Source organism: Callionymus lyra, chromosome 4 (genome assembly GCF_982586985.1).
Source record: "Callionymus lyra chromosome 4, fCalLyr1.hap1.1, whole genome shotgun sequence".
In the NCBI taxonomy this organism is placed as follows: domain Eukaryota; kingdom Metazoa; phylum Chordata; class Actinopteri; order Syngnathiformes; family Callionymidae; genus Callionymus; species Callionymus lyra.
Window position 1 is genome coordinate 3,240,607 of NC_141821.1, and position 18,387 is coordinate 3,258,993.

General features: G+C 38.7%; 1 protein-coding gene across 1 annotated transcript in view; it reads right to left on the bottom strand.

Moving 5' to 3' along the window:
* Positions 1–3,075: 3,075 nt before the first annotated feature.
* The window catches only part of apbb1ip (amyloid beta precursor protein binding family B member 1 interacting protein), a 41,543-nt gene continuing 26,231 nt past the window's right edge, over positions 3,076–18,387 (bottom strand). Inside the window, exons 6-14 of the mRNA XM_087788464.1 lie at positions 17,791–17,950; positions 12,541–12,662; positions 10,430–10,504; positions 10,230–10,373; positions 8,043–8,153; positions 6,427–6,525; positions 6,269–6,365; positions 6,123–6,172; positions 3,076–5,340 (exon numbers count right to left, since the gene is read on the bottom strand). Coding sequence (XP_087644590.1) covers positions 4,477–5,340; positions 6,123–6,172; positions 6,269–6,365; positions 6,427–6,525; positions 8,043–8,153; positions 10,230–10,373; positions 10,430–10,504; positions 12,541–12,662; positions 17,791–17,950 — 1,722 coding nt within the window. The 3' untranslated portion in view covers positions 3,076–4,476. The remainder of the gene's footprint in view (positions 5,341–6,122; positions 6,173–6,268; positions 6,366–6,426; positions 6,526–8,042; positions 8,154–10,229; positions 10,374–10,429; positions 10,505–12,540; positions 12,663–17,790; positions 17,951–18,387) is intronic.

Below are 18,387 nucleotides of genomic sequence, written 5' to 3' on the forward strand. Positions count from 1 at the left end.
TTACTACACTATCACAACACCAGAGTAAAGTACTGGACAATACTACACATGTATACTTGTTACTACACTATCGCAACACCAGAGTCAAGTACTGGACAATACTACACATATATACTTGTTACTACACTATCACAACACCAGAGTAAAGTACTGGACAATACTACACATATATACTTGTTACTTCACTATCACAACACCAGAGTCAAGTACTGGACAATACTACACATATATACTTGTTACTACACTATCACAACACCAGAGTCAAGTACTGGACAATACTACACATATATACTTGTTACTTCACTATCACAACACCAGAGTCAAGTACTGGACAATACTACACATATATACTTGTTACTACACTATCACAACACCAGAGTAAAGTACTGGACAATACTACACATATATACTTGTTACTACACTATCACAACACCAGAGTCAAGTACTGGACAATACTACACATATATACTTGTTACTACACTATCACAACACCAGAGTCAAGTACTGGACAATACTACACATATATACTTGTTACTACATTATCACTACACCAAAGTCAAGTACTGGACAATACTACACATATATACTTGTTACTACACTATCACTACACCAGAGTCAACTACTGGACAATACTACACATATATACTTGTTACTACACTATCACAACACCAGAGTCAAGTACTGGACAATACTACACATATATACTTGTTACTACACTATCACAACACCAGAGTCAAGTACTGGACAATACTACACATATATACTTGTTACTACACTATCACAACACCAGAGTCAAGTACTGGACAATACTACACATATATACTTGTTACTACACTATCACAACACCAGAGTCAAGTACTGGACAATACTACACATATAAACGTGTTACTACACTATCACAACACCACAGTCAAGTACTGGACAATACTACACATATATACTTGTTACTACACTATCACAACACCACAGTCAAGTACTTCACAATACTTCACATATACTTGTTACTACACTATCACAACACCAGAGTCAAGTACTGGACAATACTACACATATAAACTTGTTACTACACTATCACAACACCACAGTCAAGTACTGGACAATACTACACATATATACGTGTTACTACACTATCACAACACCACAGTCAAGTACTGGACAATACTACACATATATACTTGTTACTACACTAACACAACACCAGAGTCAAGTACTGGACAATACTACACATATACTTGTTACTACACTATCACAACACCAGAGTCAAGTACTGGATAATACTACACATATATACTTGTTACTTCACTATCACAACACCAGAGTCAAGTACTGGACAATACTACACATATATACTTGTTACTACACTATCACAACACCAGAGTAAAGTACTGGACAATACTACACATATATACTTGTTACTACACTATCACAACACCAGAGTCAAGTACTGGACAATACTACACATATATACTTGTTACTACACTATCACAACACCAGAGTCAAGTACTGGACAATACTACACATATATACTTGTTACTACACTATCACAACACCACAGTCAAGTACTCCACAATACTACACATATATACTTGTTACTACACTATCAAAACACCACAGTCAAGTACTCCACAATACTACACATATATACTTGTTACTACACTATCACAACACCACAGTCAAGTACTCCACAATATTACACATATATACTTGTTACTACACTATCACAACACCACAGTCAAGTACTCCACAATACTACACATATATACTTGTTACTACACTATCACAACAACACAGTCAAGTACTCCACAATACTACACATATATACTTGTTACTACTCTATCACAACACCAGAGTCAAGTACTCCACAATACTACACATGTATACTTGTTACTACACTATCACAACACCAGAGTCAAGTACTGGACAATACTACACATATATACTTGTTACTACACTATCACAACACCAGAGTCAAGTACTGGACAATACTACACATATATACTTGTTACTACACTATCACAACACCAGAGTCAAGTACTGGACAATACTACACATATAAACTTGTTACTACACTATCACAACACCACAGTCAAGTACTCCACAATACTACACATATATACTTGTTACTACACTATCACAACACCACAGTCAAGTACTCCACAATATTACACATATATACTTGTTACTACACTATCACAACACCACAGTCAAGTACTCCACAATACTACACATATATACTTGTTACTACACTATCACAACAACACAGTCAAGTACTCCACAATACTACACATATATACTTGTTACTACTCTATCACAACACCAGAGTCAAGTACTGGACAATACTACACATGTATACTTGTTACTACACTATCACAACACCAGAGTCAAGTACTGGACAATACTACACATATATACTTGTTACTACACTATCACAACACCAGAGTCAAGTACTGGACAATACTACACATATATACTTGTTACTACACTATCACAACACCAGAGTCAAGTACTGGACAATACTACACATATATACTTGTTACTACACTATCACAACACCAGAGTCAAGTACTGGACAATACTACACATATAAACTTGTTACTACACTATCACAACACCACAGTCAAGTACTCCACAATACTACACATATATACTTGTTACTACACTATCACAACACCACAGTCAAGTACTCCACAATACTACACATATATACTTGTTACTACACTATCACAACACCAGAGTCAAGTACTCCACAATATTACACATATATACTTGTTACTACACTATCACAACACCACAGTCAAGTACTCCACAATACTACACATATATACTTGTTACTACACTATCACAACAACACAGTCAAGTACTCCACAATACTACACATATATACTTGTTACTACTCTATCACAACACCAGAGTCAAGTACTCCACAATACTACACATGTATACTTGTTACTACACTATCACAACAACACAGTCAAGTACTCCACAATACTACACATATATACTTGTTACTTATCACTATATATCACTATGTATCATTGTATCTTGACATCAACAAACTCTTGACAACAAAAGACATGAAATGATTCTCGTGTTTTATTGACTTGTATTTACATACAAACTTATATATACAATAAAATATTGTTTAACAGCCTAACAAACTGCTTCAGAAATGTAAAGACACACATTTGTAAACCCAGACTGTCGAGAGAAAAGTCAAATTCTATTTACACAATATCTCCAGAAGACATTCCATAAAAGGTCAAAGGTGAACTTTTATGCCACAGAACTTGAACCAGCGACAGACAGAAGTGAACTGAAGTGAAGATGATGACATCTTGAACACGACAGTAGATTAACAGTGAAGAAGCAGGAGTCAGAGAGACAGTAGAGCGACGACAGGATCCAGCTTTATTTTCGGTTCTAAATGAATGTCAAACCGAGGCAGGAAACAGAAGCTGCTGCAGTTTTATTGTGAAAAGTTTTAAAATTTTAAATTCAATATATAAATGTTGCTATAATAGAGTCTCCAGACTAACAGAGCAACGAGCTACTGGATCAAACTTTCAGCCAATCAGATATTTTTAGATTTTTTTCAGATATTTCCGATATTTTAAGATATTTTTAGATATTTTCAGATATTATTAGATATTTTCAAATATTTTCAGATTTTTTCAGATTTTTTTCAGATTTTTTTCAGATTTTTTTCAGATTTTTTCAGATATTCCCGATATTTTAAGTTATTATTAGATATTTTCAGATGTTTTCAGACGTGTTCAAATATTTTCAGATGTTTTCAGACATTTTCCAATATCTTCCGATATTTTTAGATATTTAAAGAGATTTTCAGATATTTTCAGATATTTTCATAGATTTTCCTATATATTCAGATATTTTCAGATATTTTTTAGATATTTTCAGATATTTTCAGATATTTTCAGATATTTTCAGATGTTTTCAGATGTTTTCAGATGTTTTCAGATGTTTTCAGACATTTTCCGATATTTTCCGATATTTAAAGATATTTTCAGATATTTTCAGATATTTTTTAGATATTTTCATATATATTCAGATATTTTCAGATATTTTCAGATATTTTTTAGATATTTTCAGATATTTTTATATATATTCCGATATTTTCAGATGTTTTCAGATATTTTCAAATGTTTTCAGATGTTTTCAGATATTTTCAGATGTTTTCAGATATTTTCTCCTGATAGTTTTACAGTTGGAAGTGAATTTAAAAGTTGGATCGATCGTTCAGTGCTCGATTGGTTTAGTCTGATCAGATGATAAATAATAATAATAATAATAATAATGATAAAATGTTTTTATATTGACTTTAAAAGGATACAAATAAAAAAATATTAAAATAAGGAAATCGTTTTTTAATGTAATTATAATATTAAACTCTATGTTTAAAAAATGATCATACATTTTGTAAATATTGTTTATTGTTATCGATGTGTTGAACGTCAACTAAACGTTTCCTCGTTTCTTTCTCATGGCGAGCATCAGTTCTGACATGAGTTCTCCTCCTCCTCCTTCTGCTCCTCCTTGCAGGGATGGAGTAGTCCTCTTGGGAGGAGCAGGAGGAGGCTTCTTTGCTGGGCCTCTTGGAGCAGGTGATGGTCTAGAGGTCGCAGGAGGAGGAGGTGGCGGTGGAGGAGGAGGTCCTCCTGCTCCTGTGAAGACCGGCTGAACTGCTGGAGGAGGAGGAGGAGGTAACACCGCTGCTCCTGGGAAAGCTGCTGGAGGAGGAGGAGGCAAGAAGCCTGGATCTGGAGGAGGAGTCGGCAGAGGCTGCTGTTTACCTCTGAAGGAGGAACGAGGAGGAGGTAACACCGCTGCTCCTGGAGGTGGAGGAGGAGGCAGGAAGCCTGGATCTGGAGGAGGAGTCGGCAGAGGCTGGTGTTTACCTCTGAAGGAGGTACGAGGAGGAGGTAACACTGCTGCTCCTGGGAAAGCTCCTGGAGGAGGAGGAGGAGGCAGAGGCTGCTGTTTGCCTCTGAAGGAGGCGCGAAGAGGAGGCAGAGGGAGCTTCTTGGCTGGTGGAGGAGGAGGCGAGAAGGCCCCGGTGACGGGAGGAGGCGGCGGGAGGAAGTCCGGGAGGTCCTCGGAGGAGTCGTCCAGAGGTGGAGGAGGAAGAGGGAGGTGTGACATCACAGGAGGAGGAGGAGGAAAGTTGAGGTGTTGATGAGGACCCGGCGGAGGAGAAGGTTTCTTGGTACTTAGAGGAGGAGGAGGAGGAGGGAGAGGGAAGTTTGGCTGAGGAGGAGGAGGAGGGAGATTTGCATATGGAGGAGGAGGAGGAGGAGGAGGAGGAGGAACATTTCCAAAGTCCTACAAAAAAATGAAATGTGTTAAAAAAGATCCTGTTTTTAAGAACTTAGATGATCTTCATGAAGAAGCTGATCCGACATCGTGAACCACTTATCTTGACTTATCTTATCTTTTTCTTGTCTTGTCTTGTCTTGTCTTGTCTTGTCTTGTCTTTCTTATCTTATCTTATCTTATCTTGACTTATCTTATCTTGTCTTGTCTTTAATATAATCTTATTTTATTTTATCTTGTCTTTTCTTATCTTATCTTGACTTATCTTGACTTATCTTATCTTGACTTGTCTTTAATATAATCTTATTTTATCTTGTCTTGTCTTTTCATCTTATCTTATCTTGACTTTTAATCTTATCTTGTCTTGTCTTTTAATCTTATCTTATTTTGTCTTTTCTTGTCTTGTCTTGTTTTGTTTTTTGGTCATATCTTTTCTTATCTTGACTTATCTTATCTTGACTTTTCTTATCTTCTCTTGTCTTTTAATCTTATCTTATCTTATCTTGGCCTTTCTTATCTTATCTTGTCTTTTCTTATCTTATCTTGTCTTTTAATCTTATCTTATCTTGACTTATCTTATTTGGACTTTTCTTGTCTTGTCTTATCTTGTCTTTTAATCTTATCTTATCTTATCTTGACTTTTCTTATGTTATCTTGTCTTGTCTTGTCTTGTTTTATCTTTTCATCTTATTCTCAGCACCAATGCTCCTCCCATGATGCAACACTAATAGACTCAGGGACTCTATCAAACCAGATAAACCCACTTCCTGTAAAAAACAGTTTCTTCTCACCGCAGGTGGAGGTGGAGCTGCTGGAAAGTGACCGTTGGCCTGAGATTGATCTGCGACACAAACACAAGTGAGTTTCAAATGACGTGTGTGTCAGAGTTGTGTTGTGTTGTGTTGTGTTGTGTTGTGTTGTGTTGTGTTGTCCACACCTGTGATGGAGGCTGCGGTGATGCGTGTGGTCCAGGCCGAGCTCATGGGGCGTTTCTTCTGAGCCGTCTTGAAGTTGTCGTGTAACGAAGCTCCGTACTGTCGACACGAAGACGGTCATCGACTGAACCCTCAACTCTCAGAGGAACCTGACGTTTACCTTCGCTATCCTGATGCCCGTCACCCACATATTCATGGAGGCCTCGTCGTCACAGCACAGGTACTTGATGTACTGAGAGTCCTTCTGGATCTGAGGGTGCTGAGGATGCAAGAAGATGATGTAAAGAAGATGGCGAGATGATGGTCAGTGATGGTGAGATGATGGTCAGTGATGATGAGATGATGGTCAGTGATGGTGAGATGATGGTCAGTGATGGTGAGATGATGGTGAGATGAAGGTAAGATGATGGTGAGATGAAGGTCAGTGATGTTGAGATGATGGTGAGATGAAGGTCAGTGATGGTCAGATAAAGGTCAGTGATGGTCAGAAGATGGTCAGTAGATGGTCAGAAGATGGTCAGAAGATGGTCAGTAGATGGTAAGTGATGGTCAGAAGATGGTCAGTAGATGGTCAGTGATGGTCAGAAGATGGTCAGAAGATGGTCAGTAGATGGTAAGTGATGGTCAGTGATGGTCAGAAGATGGTCAGTGATGGTCAGAAGATGGTCAGAAGATGGTCAGAAGATGGTCAGTAGATGGTCAGAAGATGGTCAGTAGATGGTAAGTGATGGTCAGTGATGGTCAGAAGATGGTCAGTGATGGTCAGAAGATGGTCAGAAGATGGTCAGAAGATGGTCAGTAGATGGTAAGTGATGGTCAGTGATGGTCAGTGATGGTCAGAAGATGGTCAGAAGATGGTCAGTAGATGGTAAGTGATGGTCAGTGATGGTCAGTGATGGTCAGAAGATGGTCAGAAGATGGTCAGAAGATGGTCAGTAGATGGTAAGTGATGGTCAGTGATGGTCAGTGATGGTCAGAAGATGGTCAGAAGATGGTCAGTAGATGGTAAGTGATGGTCAGTGATGGTCAGTGATGGTCAGAAGATGGTCAGAAGATGGTCAGTAGATGGTAAGTGATGGTCAGTGATGGTCAGAAGATGGTCAGAAGATGGTCAGTGATGGTCAGAAGATGGTCACTCTGGCTCTCTTAAACACTCTAGCAGAGGAATCACTCGACTACTCTGTTAAAATATTCTTTGTGAATATTTGATAATATCCACATCCAAGCCGTTCTACTCTGAGTCTCTCCTGGATGAGGCTGCGTCTCGATCCTTTTGGCTCAGCTCTGTCTTCGCTACATCCTCCCCTCACTTGAGAACAAGATACTCCTCCACCTCACACCCTCTTCAAATTTAGACTTTAAATGTGAAACTTCTCAGAACCGAGGATGACTTTCTGCGGATTCATCTCTTTCTCTTCCTCATGGTGTGAAGTTGAGAATAGAACTTTCACATCCTTGTGTGTTTGTCGCTCTCATGTGTCAGCAGATTATTGACTAACGACTCCAAGGTTCAAACTGTGTTTTATTCAAATGTGGTTTTAAACAATTCAATGTTTTCAATATGAATAGATTTTGTTTTACGTATAGAGTTTTATTTTTAATTGATAGTGTTTTAGATTCAGTCAAATATAAAAGAGTCTCTTCTCTCACTTCTCTAAATACTTCTTCTTCTCTCACTTCTTCTTCTTCTTCTTCTTAGTCACCCGACCACACAACCCTGCCAGCGGACGGTAATAGAGTTGTACAGCAGCTTCTGAGTGAGATGTCGTGGCTCACCTTGAGCACGAAGCAGAAGTCGGTCGGAGCTTTGAACTTGTTCTTCAGGTCTTGACCGTAGTAGACGTTCAGGTTGTCGAACTGGACGAAGCAGACCAGGTCTCTGGACGACTGATGACATCACAGTCGTTGGTTCAGATGCACGTTTTTAGTCTTTATTTCATTGAAAATATTCACTTTTGATCATCAGTCACAGTTAATAAATAACAATCAATAATATTTATATTAAAAGTATGACCTTGTTTTTTATTGACATCATTAGATGTCATCCTATGAAGTCATGATGTCATCCTATGAAGTCATGATGTCATCTCATGATGTCATCCTATGAAGTCATGATGTCATCTCATGATGTCATCTCATGATGTCACCCTATGAAGTCATGATGTCATCTCATGATGTCATCCTATGAAGTCATGATGTCATCTCATGATGTCATCTCATGATGTCACCCTATGAAGTCATGATGTCATCTCATGATGTCATCTCATGATGTCACCCTATGAAGTCATGATGTCATCTCATGATGTCATCCTATGAAGTCATGATGTCATCTCATGATGTCATCTCATGATGTCATCCTATGAAGTCATGATGTCATCTCATGATGTCATCTCATGATGTCACCCTATGAAGTCATGATGTCATCTCATGATGTCATCTCATGATGTCATCCTATGAAGTCATGATGTCATCTCATGATGTCATCCTATGAAGTCATGATGTCATCTCATGATGTCATCCTATGAAGTCATGATGTCATCTCATGATGTCATCCTATGAAGTCATGATGTCATCCTATGAAGTCATGATGTCATCTCATGATGTCATCTCATGATGTCATCCTATGAAGTCATGATGTCATCTCATGATGTCATCTCATGATGTCACCCTATGAAGTCATGATGTCATCTCATGATGTCATCCTATGAAGTCATGATGTCATCTCATGATGTCATCCTATGAAGTCATGATGTCATCTCATGATGTCATCTCATGATGTCATCCTATGAAGTCATGATGTCATCTCATGATGTCATCCTATGAAGTCATGATGTCATCTCATGATGTCATCTCATGATGTCACCCTATGAAGTCATGATGTCATCTCATGATGTCATCCTATGAAGTCATGATGTCATCTCATGATGTCATCCTATGAAGTCATGATGTCATCTCATGATGTCATCTCATGATGTCATCCTATGAAGTCATGATGTCATCTCATGATGTCATCCTATGAAGTCATGATGTCATCTCATGATGTCATCCTATGAAGTCATGATGTCATCTCATGATGTCATCCTATGAAGTCATGATGTCATCTCATGATGTCATCTCATGATGTCATCCTATGAAGTCATGATGTCATCTCATGATGTCATCCTATGAAGTCATGATGTCATCTCATGATGTCATCCTATGAAGTCATGATGTCATCTCATGATGTCATCTCATGATGTCATCCTATGAAGTCATGATGTCATCCTATGAAGTCATGATGTCATCTCATGATGTCATCTCATGATGTCATCTCATGATGTCATCTCATGATGTCATCCTATGAAGTCATGATGTCATCCTATGAAGTCATGATGTCATCTCATGATGTCATCTCATGATGTCATCCTATGAAGTCATGATGTCATCTCATGATGTCATCCTATGAAGTCATGATGTCATCTCTTGATGTCATCCTATGAAGTCATGATGTCATCTCATGATGTCATCCTATGAAGTCATGATGTCATCTCATGATGTCATCTCATGATGTCATCTCATGATGTCATCCTATGAAGTCATGATGTCATCTCATGATGTCATCCTATGAAGTCATGATGTCATCTCTTGATGTCATCCTATGAAGTCATGATGTCATCTCATGATGTCATCCTATGAAGTCATGATGTCATCTCATGATGTCATCTCATGATGTCATCTCATGATGTCATCCTATGAAGTCATGATGTCATCTCTTGATGTCATCCTATGAAGTCATGATGTCATCTCTTGATGTCATCCTATGAAGTCATGATGTCATCTCATGATGTCATCCTATGAAGTCATGATGTCATCTCATGATGTCATCTCATGATGTCATCTCATGATGTCATCCTGAACAACTCCTAATGAACGATGTGTTTGATCTGTAGCCATAAACGAAGCTGGTCTCGGGTGACCTCTGACCTTGGTCTTGCCCTTGGGGACGTAGTAAATTCCGGAGGCTCTGAGCTGGAAGAGTCGCTGCTTCCACGACTTCTTTCCGTCCTCGCGCAGGTGCAGGACGGACTCCAGGTCGGGCACGATGATGGACGAGCCGCAGAAGTTCTCCTGCAGCGAGAGAAGAGTGTGAGGAACCAGGGGTCACGTGATCCGACCTCACTGACCTTGATGAGGATCTCCTTGTCCAGGTCCTTGATGTCCTTGAGTGCGTTCTTGTCCTTTTTCCAGAGATAGAAGTTCTGCACAAATCACACGTCGTCATGATAATAACTGACGTAATAACATGATAATAACTGACGTAATAACATGATAATAACTGATGTAATAACATGATAATAACTGACGTAATAACATGATAATAACTGATGTAATAACATGATAATAACTGATGTAATAACATGATCATAACTGATGTAATAACATGATAATAACAGACGTAATAACATGATAATAACTGATGTAATAACATGATAATAACTGATGTAATAACATGATAATAACTGATGTAATAACATGATAATAACTGATGTAATAACATGATAACAACTGACGTAATGACATGACATGATAATAACTGACGTAATAACATGATAATAACTGACGTAATAACATGATAACAACTGACGTAATGACATGACATGATAATAACTGATGTAATAACATGATAATACCTGACGTATTTACATGATAACTGACGTAATAAGATGATAATAACTGACGTAATGACATGACATGATAATAACTGATGTAATAACATGATAATACATGACCTATTTACATGACATGATGATAACTGACGTAATAACATGATAATAACTGACGTAATAACACAATAATAACTGATGTAATAACATGATAATAACTGACGTAATAACATGAATAATAACTGACGTAATGACATGACATGATAATAACTGATGTAATAACATGATAATACCTGACGTATTAACATGATAACTGACGTAATAACATGATAATAACTGACGTAATGACATGACATGATAATAACTGGTGTAATAACATGATAATACATGACGTATTTACATGATAACTGACGTAATAACATGATAATAACTGACGTAATGACATGACATGATAATGACATGACATGATGATAACTGACGTAATAACATGATATAACTGACGTAATAACACAATAATAACTGATGTAATAACATGATAATAACTGACGTAATAAAATGACATGATAATAACTGAGGTAATAACAATATATTAACTGATGTAAAACATGATAATAAGTGATGTAATAACATGATAATAACTGACGTAATAAAATGACATGATAATAACTGAGGTAATAACAATATAATAACTGATGTAAAACATGATTATAACTGATGTAATAACATGATAATAAGTGAGATAATAACGTGACATGATTCTAACTGACGTAATAACATGATAATACCTGACGTAATAAAATGATAATAACTGATGTAATAACCTGATAATAACTGATGTAATAATACGATAATAACTGACGTAATAACATGATAATAACTGACGTAATAACATGACATGATTATAACTGACGTAATAACACGATAATAACTGACGTAATAACATGACATGATAATAACTGACGTAATAACATGATAATAACTGACGTAATAACATGATAACTGATGTAATAACACGATAATAACTGATATAATAACATGATAACTGACGTAATAACACGATAATAACTGATGTAATAACATGACATGATAATAACTGATGTAATAACACGATAATAACTGACGTAATGACATGACATGATAATAACTGACGTAATAACATGATAATAAGTGATGTAATAACATGATAATAACTGACGTAATAACATGATAACTGATGTAATAACATGATAACTGATGTAATAACATGATAATAACTGATGTAATAACACGATAATAACTGATGTAATAACATGATAATAACTGATGTAATAACATGACATGATAATAACTGATGTAATGACACTATAATAACTGACGTATAACATGACATGATAACTGATAAAATAACATGATAATAACTGACATAATAACATGATAATAACTGAAGTTTCTCAGACATGAAGATTTGCAGATGTTTTATCTTTGGAAAAGATTTCTTTGTTTTTCACCTGGGCTTTCCTGTCGACCGGGACTGAAACCATTAAGATATCTTTGACGTCAACAAACTGATAAATGTCCCATAATGCAGCAGCAGAAATGACCAGATGCAATGACATCACAGTCAGGAGATCACATGACTAGTAAAGACTCACCTGAGGGTTTTTGAAAACCTCAAATTTCTCCGGCCGCTCCTGAAAGAGTATCTTGTTCTCGCTGTCCCTGGTCCAGGCCAGCAGAGGCTCCACCAGGTTCTCGTGGTCCTCAAAGGTGCGTTCTGTTGAAGGACAGTCGTTTCTTCTCCATCGTTGGTTTGAATGACTTGAATGACTCGTGTTGCCACGACAACGAAACACAGTCTGGTCAACGTTTGTTATCAAGTTTTCTACTAGTACTAAATATTGCTCTATGTATTTTTGACCAGAAGGAAAATGATATAAACCAATAATTACACCTTTGGCTCTCGACCTAGAACTAGACATGTAAGAAAATATCCATACACTCAAATATTGCAGTTTTCTAACTCCACAAAAACCAAACCTTCACTCAACAGTATTGATTTATAATTTATTTATTTGTCTTACCTTTTTTTATTCAACTTCTTATGTTTGTTATTCGATAAATTGTGGAATAAATGATATGTGTATATATATGAATAATTTACATGCAAATATTCACGGCCTTTGTTGATTTTTGTGTTTCAATTAAACCTCCGGCCTCTAGATGGCAGCAGTCGTTCAGTGAGTCCAGCAGCTTTTAAAGCTGATGTTTGGGTATATTTTGGTTTGAAAACAAATTAAAGTAGTTACAACTTTGTCAAGAGTCATGTGGTCTGTAAATTAATAAGTAAAGTAAGTAAGTAAAGTAATGTAAGTAAATACTACAACACCAGAGTCAAGTACTGGACAATACCACACATATTTACTTGTAACTACACTATCACAACACCAGAGTCAAGTACTGGACAATACTACACATATATACTTCTTACTACACTATCACAACACCAGAGTCAAGTACTGGACAATACTACACATATATACTTGTTACTACAATATCACAACACCAGAGTCAAGTACTGGACAATACTACACATATATACTTGTTACTACACTATCACAACACCAGAGTCAAGTACTGGACAATACTACACATATATACTTGTTACTACACTATCACAACACCAGAGTCAAGTACTGGACAATACTACACATATATCTTTGTTACTACACTATCACAACACCAGAGTCAAGTACTGGACAATACTACACATATATCTGTGTTACTACACTATCACTGTATATTGCTATATATCTTATCCTTATCGTAACAAACACTGACTATACTCACTCTTACACAGCATAAGATGAACTTTAACATCTAAACAGACTAAAGACAACCACTGATAACTAGGTAAACATGGTCGATTAAACTAGTTAACTCGACCAGGACGTAAACACAACCCTTGAGTGGAAGATGCTCCTGCAGCAGAACAACTGAGCTGCAGTGGAACTCTCTGAACCCATGATTAGAAGACTCTCACTGGTCATTAGATCTCTGGTGTGATGTTAGTCTGACCCACTAACTAGTGTTTACCAGCTCCTACACTAGTTATTTTGAGCTGAAGAAGCTTCTTGGTTGAGAAGGTGAAATGTCTTCCCAGAACTCTCCTCAGTCCAGTTGAATCTTTGGATATCCTTGTAGAACCGTGACCTTGATCCATGAGGACCTACACAGACAGATCTCAGGAACACTGGTCTCCAGACTAGATCTTGCCGACCCTCCTGGACCAGGCACAAGGATCTTTGATCCGGCGGCTTCGGGTCATGATCTCAGACAAAGTAAAGAGTGGCCTTGATAGAACCTCCTGATCCAGGCTCCTCTCCAAGGTCAGGTCTGGACACTGCTCTACACACAGCAGAAGACCAACACACTGAGTCTGGTTCTGCTCCATGTTTCTGAGTTGGTCCCGGAGCACAGTACGAGAGGATCAGCAACAGAAGATAACCTGGCAGGAGGAACTTCTAGAACTAGTTGTTACTCCAGGAACGAACCCTGGTTCTGGTTCAGTCCAAACTCGCTCACGATGCTGACCAGGTTTGATGGTTGAACTGGTTGAACTTCCTGGAATAGTATCAAGAACATCTGCTCTAGAAACAGGAAGTCGGGTTTTATGACGCGGAAGTCGAGTGTAGAGTCGTTAAAAAGTCAAGAAGCCGATGACCTTGTTTCTTTATTTGTTCATCTTAGTTTCCTCTTTCTACCTCTCTCACACACACACACACACACACACACACACACACACACACACACACACACACACACACTCTTGACAGCAGCCAATCACAGGTCAGCGTGGAGGTTAAAGAACTGCTAGCGTGACGTCTGTTACTTTAAAAGCCTGTGCGGTGCTGAGGTTCGAGCAACACGTGGAGAACATGTTAGAAGATGATCTGGTTAAACCTAAACCTAACCTCACGACCACTTGTCACACCTTCAGAAGATGAAGCAGCTGGTTCTGGTCTCACCAGGAAGGTTGACGGTTCACTTCCCAGTTGGGGTGGAAAGCATTTCTCTGTGGAGTACGATGGTTCTCCCCGTGTTACTAGGGTTTACTCAGGGTACTCCGGGTTAAATACTACAAATATATATTTTGTTCATACAGTATTACTATATAATGTATAATTCGCAGTGATTCACTAAAACCAGTACTCGACTCACTAACACCAGTACTTTACTCAGTGACTCACTAACACCAGCACTCGACTCGCTAACACCAGTACTTTACTCAGTGACTCACTAACACCAGTACTTTACTTAGTGACTCACTAACACCAGTACTTTACTTAGTGACTCACTAACACCAGTACTTTACCTAGTGACTCACTAACACCAGTACTTTACTTAGTGACTCACTAACACCAGTACTTTACTCAGTGACTCACTAATACCAGTACTCGACTCACTAACACCAGTACTTTACTCAGTGACTCACTAACACCAGTACTTTACTCAGTGACTCACTAATACCAGTACTCGACTCACTAACACCAGTACTTTACTCAGTGACTCACTAACACCAGCACTCGACTCACTAACACCAGTACTTTACTCAGTGACTCACTAATACCAGTACTCGACTCACTAACACCAGTACTTTACTCAGTGACTCACTAACACCAGTACTTTACTTAGTGACTCACTAATACCAGTACTCGACTCACTAACACCAGTACTTTACTCAGTGACTCACTCACACCAGTACTTTACTCAGTGACTCACTAACACCAGTACTTTACTCAGTGACTCACTAACACCCGTACTCGACTTACTAACACCAGTACTTTACTCAGTGACTCACTCACACCAGTACTTTACTCATTGACTCACTAACACCAGTACTTTACTCAGTGACTCACTAACACCAGTACTCGACTCACTAACACCAGTACTTTACTCAGTGACTCACTCACACCAGTACTTTACTCAGTGACTCACTAACACCAATACTTTACTCAGTGACTCACTAACACCAGTACTCGACTTACTAACACCAGTACTTTACTCAGTGACTCACTCACACCAGTACTTTACTCAGTGACTCACTAACACCAGCACTCGACTCACTAAAACCAGTACTCAACTCACTAACACCAGTACGGGACTCACTAAAACCAGTTCTCGACTCACTAACACCAGTACTTTACTCAGTGACTCACTAACACCAGTACTTTACTCAGTGACTCACCAACACCAGTACTGACTCACTAACACCAGTAATTTACTCAGTGACTCACTAACACCAGTACTGACTCACTAACACTAGTACTGACTCACTAACACTAGTACTGACTCACCAACACCAGTACTTGACTCAGTGACTCACTAAGTGACTCACTAACACCAGTACTCGACTCAGTGACTCACTAAGTGACTCAGTGACTCACTTACACCAGTACTCGACTCAGTGACTCACTAAGTGACTCAGTGACTCACTAACACCAGTACTCGACTCAGTGACTCACTAAGTGACTCACTAACACCAGTACTCGACTCAGTGACTCACTAAGTGACTCAGTGACTCACTAACACCAGTATTGGACTCAGTGACTCACTAAGTGACTCACTTACACCAGTACTCGACTCAGTGACTCACTAAGTGACTCAGTGACTCACTAACACCAGTACTTGACTCAGTGACTCACTAACACCAGTACTCGACTCAGTAACTCACTAACACCAGTACTCGACTCAGTGACTCACTAAGTGACTCAGTGACTCACTAACACCAGTACTTTACTCAGTGACTCACTAACACCAGTACTTTACTCAGTGACTCACTAATACCAGTACTCGACTCACTAACACCAGTACTTTACTCAGTGACTCACTAACACCAGCACTCGACTCACTAACACCAGTACTTTACTCAGTGACTCACTAATACCAGTACTCGACTCACTAACACCAGTACTTTACTCAGTGACTCACTAACACCAGTATTTTACTTAGTGACTCACTAATACCAGTACTCGACTCACTAACACCAGTACTTTACTCAGTGACTCACTAACACCAGTACTTTACTCAGTGACTCACTAACACCAGTACTTTACTCAGTGACTCACTAACACCAGTACTCGACTTACTAACACCAGTACTTTACTCAGTGACTCACTCACACCAGTACTTTACTCAGTGACTCACTAACACCAGCACTCGACTCACTAAAACCAGTACTCAACTCACTAACACCAGTACGGGACTCACTAAAACCAGTTCTCGACTCACTAACACCAGTACTTTACTCAGTGACTCACTAACACCAGTACTTTACTCAGTGACTCACCAACACCAGCACTCGACTCACTAAAACCAGTACTCAACTCACTAACACCAGTACGGGACTCACTAAAACCAGTTCTCGACTCACTAACACCAGTACTTTACTCAGTGACTCACTAACACCAGTACTTTACTCAGTGACTCACTAACACCAGTACTGACTCACTAACACTAGTACTGACTCACTAACACTAGTACTGACTCACCAACACCAGTACTTGACTCAGTGACTCACTAAGTGACTCACTAACACCAGTACTCGACTCAGTGACTCACTAAGTGACTCAGTGACTCACTTACACCAGTACTCGACTCAGTGACTCACTAAGTGACTCAGTGACTCACTAACACCAGTACTCGACTCAGTGACTCACTAAGCGACTCAGTGACTCACTAACACCAGTACTCGACTCAGTGACTCACTAAGTGACTCACTAACACCAGTACTGGACTCAGTGACTCACTAAGTGACTCAGTGACTCACTAACAACAGTACTCGACTCAGTAACTCACTAACACCAGTACTGGACTCAGTGACTCAGTGACTCACTCACACTCACCCAGGTTCAGGTCCATGTTGGTCTCACACAGACTCCAGTCCTCGTTGCAGTCACAGTGAGTTTTCTCGAACAGTGAGTCCAGAACCTCTCGGACCGTCTGCCTCTCGTCCACCATCAGAGTCTTGGAGCTGCCGTCGTTCATCAGGACCTTCACCACCAGCTTCACAACAAGCACACGAGTGAGTCTGTGTGAGTGTCAGTGTGAGTGTTGTGTTGATGTTGTCGTGTTGTGTGTCTGGACAACAATGTTTCATCATCAGCTGGAACCAGTTGAAGTTCTCAGGACGTGTTTCTACAGATCAGTGTTTGAAGCTTCAACGTGTGCAGATGTAGGAACTTCACTTGTTTCTGGTCGAGGATTGTTCAAGGTCGACAGGTCGTTCTACAGGTCGTTCTACAGGTCGTCTTTTTTCTTTCTTCCTTCTTTCTTTCTTTCTTTCTTTCTTTCTTTCTTTCTTTCTTTCTTTCTTTCTTTCTTTCTTTCTTTCTTTCTTTCTTTCTTTCTTTTCTGTCTTTCTTATTTATTTCTGTCTTTCTGTCTTTCTTTCTTTCTTTCTTTCTTTCTTTCTTTCTTTCTTTCTTTCTTTCTTTCTTTCT